The sequence below is a fragment of the Triticum dicoccoides genome, chromosome 6B, assembly GCF_002162155.2.
Source record: "Triticum dicoccoides isolate Atlit2015 ecotype Zavitan chromosome 6B, WEW_v2.0, whole genome shotgun sequence".
Taxonomy (NCBI): domain Eukaryota; kingdom Viridiplantae; phylum Streptophyta; class Magnoliopsida; order Poales; family Poaceae; genus Triticum; species Triticum dicoccoides.
In genome coordinates, this window is record NC_041391.1 from 574,513,087 (window position 1) to 574,515,626 (window position 2,540).

The following is a 2,540-nucleotide window of genomic DNA, read 5'->3' on the forward strand; positions in this document are numbered from 1 at the left end:
GATAGTTGTGCAGTGTTCTAAGGTGTGAAGGAGTCTCACTAATCTGCTAGTGCATTTTGGCTCTGGTATGGAGTACTGACGAGGGAACTTTTGAATGATCTGTAATCAAGATGTTGATTAGAACAACGCTTCATGTCCGGGGTAAGAACTATTGCAGTGAACTTTATTGGTTGGGCTCGGCAGTGATGAATTGTGTCATTGCCTTGTTAAAGGTGTTGTCTACTGTTATGCTAATCTCGGCAAACATGATGAAAATCCATGTCGGGGGCTTTTCTGGTCAAATGTGGCGACAATGACGTGAGGACATTTATCCCTTCGTATAAAATGGTTTTGTGTATCACAATGATGCAGAGATTAGGGTTTTAATCTCTTTTTTCAAAGAAAAAAAATACGTATAGTGATCGAGAACAAACTGCATGACAGATGCATACGGCCGTGTGCAGGAACGAGGTACACGTAACTGATCGCATGTGCTCTTCAAGCGCGGGGTCACACTGGCGCATCCTCGTCCTGCCGCGCGTCGCCACCTTGCCCCCGTCCGTTCCAGACGCTTCGCCACTCGCCACGACGCCACCGAGCCGCCCCTATAAGATAAGCCACCGTCACAGACTCCCATCAGCGCAAAGCGAAACAGAAGAAGCACTCGCACAAAGAAAGCCAAACCACACTCGATCGCCGCCACTCTCACACCCCAGGCTAGCAGCCATGATGGCTTCACGAGCCGCCGCCGCTCTCCGCGCGGCCGCCCTGCAGGGCTACTTCCGGAGGTCGGCCTCCACCGCGGCGGCGCACGCCGAGAGGCCCAAGGCCAAGCCCATGGGCGACTACGTGCCGGTGTACGTGGCGCTGGGGATGATCGGCCTGGCGGGGGCGCTGGGACTGCACACGGCGCGGCAGCAGCTGGCGCACGCGCCCAACGTCTGGGTCGACAAGCGCAAGCGCGAGGCGGTGCCCGAGGTGGCGGACCCGGACCTCGCCCTCGACGAGGCCGAGCGCTTCGTCGGCGGCTCCGTGTTCCGGAAGGTCGCCCACGTCCAGGATGACCGCTCCCTCACCGCCGGCGTCGCCGACCCCGTCACCGACTACCCGTACGACCTCACCATTCCTCTTTCCATCCATTGGTTATCACTTCCTGCGCGCACAGTGGTGCTTTGGTTGGTGTACGTACGTGACTGATGTTGGATGATTTGTGTTTCTTTCTCAGGGCGAGGAAGGCTGTGACGCTCAAGGACGTCGGCGTGGACCCGCCGGGAATCCCCGAGCAGAGCAGGGAGGGCGTCCTCGACAGGATCTTGAAGAAGAACACCGCTTAATTTCGGGGAGGAGCAGGCAACAGCACGCTTCAGATTCAGTCCCTTTCTTGCGTTAACTAGCTAGATTTGCGTCTCAATAGTCAGATCGGCTGCACTTTTTCTGGAAGCCGGTCCATGTATCGCGAACGTGACTACCTGATGGTGTTGTAAATATGTATCCAGTCATCTCGAGAATTCTAGTTTGTTCCTCGTAATAAAACTATGCACCTGCGCCGCGAGGCGTGATGTTGTTGAGTTTGAAATGATAGGTTTTAGGAAGTACTCCCAGTTTTCCCACGTGGAGAGTGGCTTCTTGCCGTTTCTACACTTTTCGCGTCCTAACCAGAACACTTTCTCGATTCAATCCCACCGCTTGGATCCAATCCCATTAACTCAATCCCTAAAATCCATTCGCCTCTTCAAGATCCGTCATCTCTCAATCCATTCCTCCCGGCAGTTCCTCTTATTCTATTCCTTCAATCTTCAATCCCATCTCGAGTCTATCCGCTTCTTAGTTCAGAGTAGAGAGGAGCTGAGATCTGCAATGAAGGGCATCCCTGCAATGTTGGATCTGAATCATTTTCCAATCATTCAGGCCTCCTTTGGTTCATAGGATTGGAAAATCATAGGAATAGTAAAGTCATAGGAAATGAGATGACATGCATCTCAAATCCTATGCATAGGAATAGAAAAAGAAATGCCCTTTGATTCACACCATAGGATTTTTTTCATTGAGTCTAGGCTAATGTTTGTTTTCCTATGAAATGTGGAGGATAGGAAGAATTCCTCCATAGGAATAGGATTTCATTCCTACAAACCAAAGAGCTCTGAAGGAATTTTTCCTATAGAAATCTTATCCTATGAAAATCCTATAAAATTCCTCCAAACCAAAGGAGGCCTCAAGAGGAAGCGGATCCTCTTGAAGAAGCTTCTCACCAGCAAAGCCAGGAAGTGGAAGGAATGCCTGATCTGGAACTAAATCTGCAGGCGTTGAAACTGTCAGCACCAAGAATATGTAGTCTACAAGCCAAACTAGCGGAACAGAGCCAGGATATTGAGGAGACCCATATGTTACTGATGAAAGTAGCATGCACAGCAGGAACTCCTAGAGTGATTTCAGAGCACACAATTAATCAAGCCATGGCACGAGCTTGGAGACAACATTTCTATGCAATATCCCAGGTATCTACTAATCTGTTCATGGCATATTTTAATTCTCAAGAGGACATGATGTTTGTCTTCACACGA

General features: G+C 50.2%; 1 protein-coding gene across 1 annotated transcript; it reads left to right on the forward strand.

The window, feature by feature from the left end:
• The first annotated feature begins 688 nt into the window (after window positions 1-688).
• LOC119325181 lies at window positions 689-1,550 on the forward strand. The gene is made up of 2 exons (XM_037598931.1): window positions 689-1,088; window positions 1,205-1,550. Exons 1-2 carry the CDS (start codon window positions 706-708, stop codon window positions 1,311-1,313), a joined length of 492 nt encoding a protein of 163 aa, XP_037454828.1. The 5' UTR covers window positions 689-705; the 3' UTR covers window positions 1,314-1,550.
• Window positions 1,551-2,540: the final 990 nt, after the last annotated feature.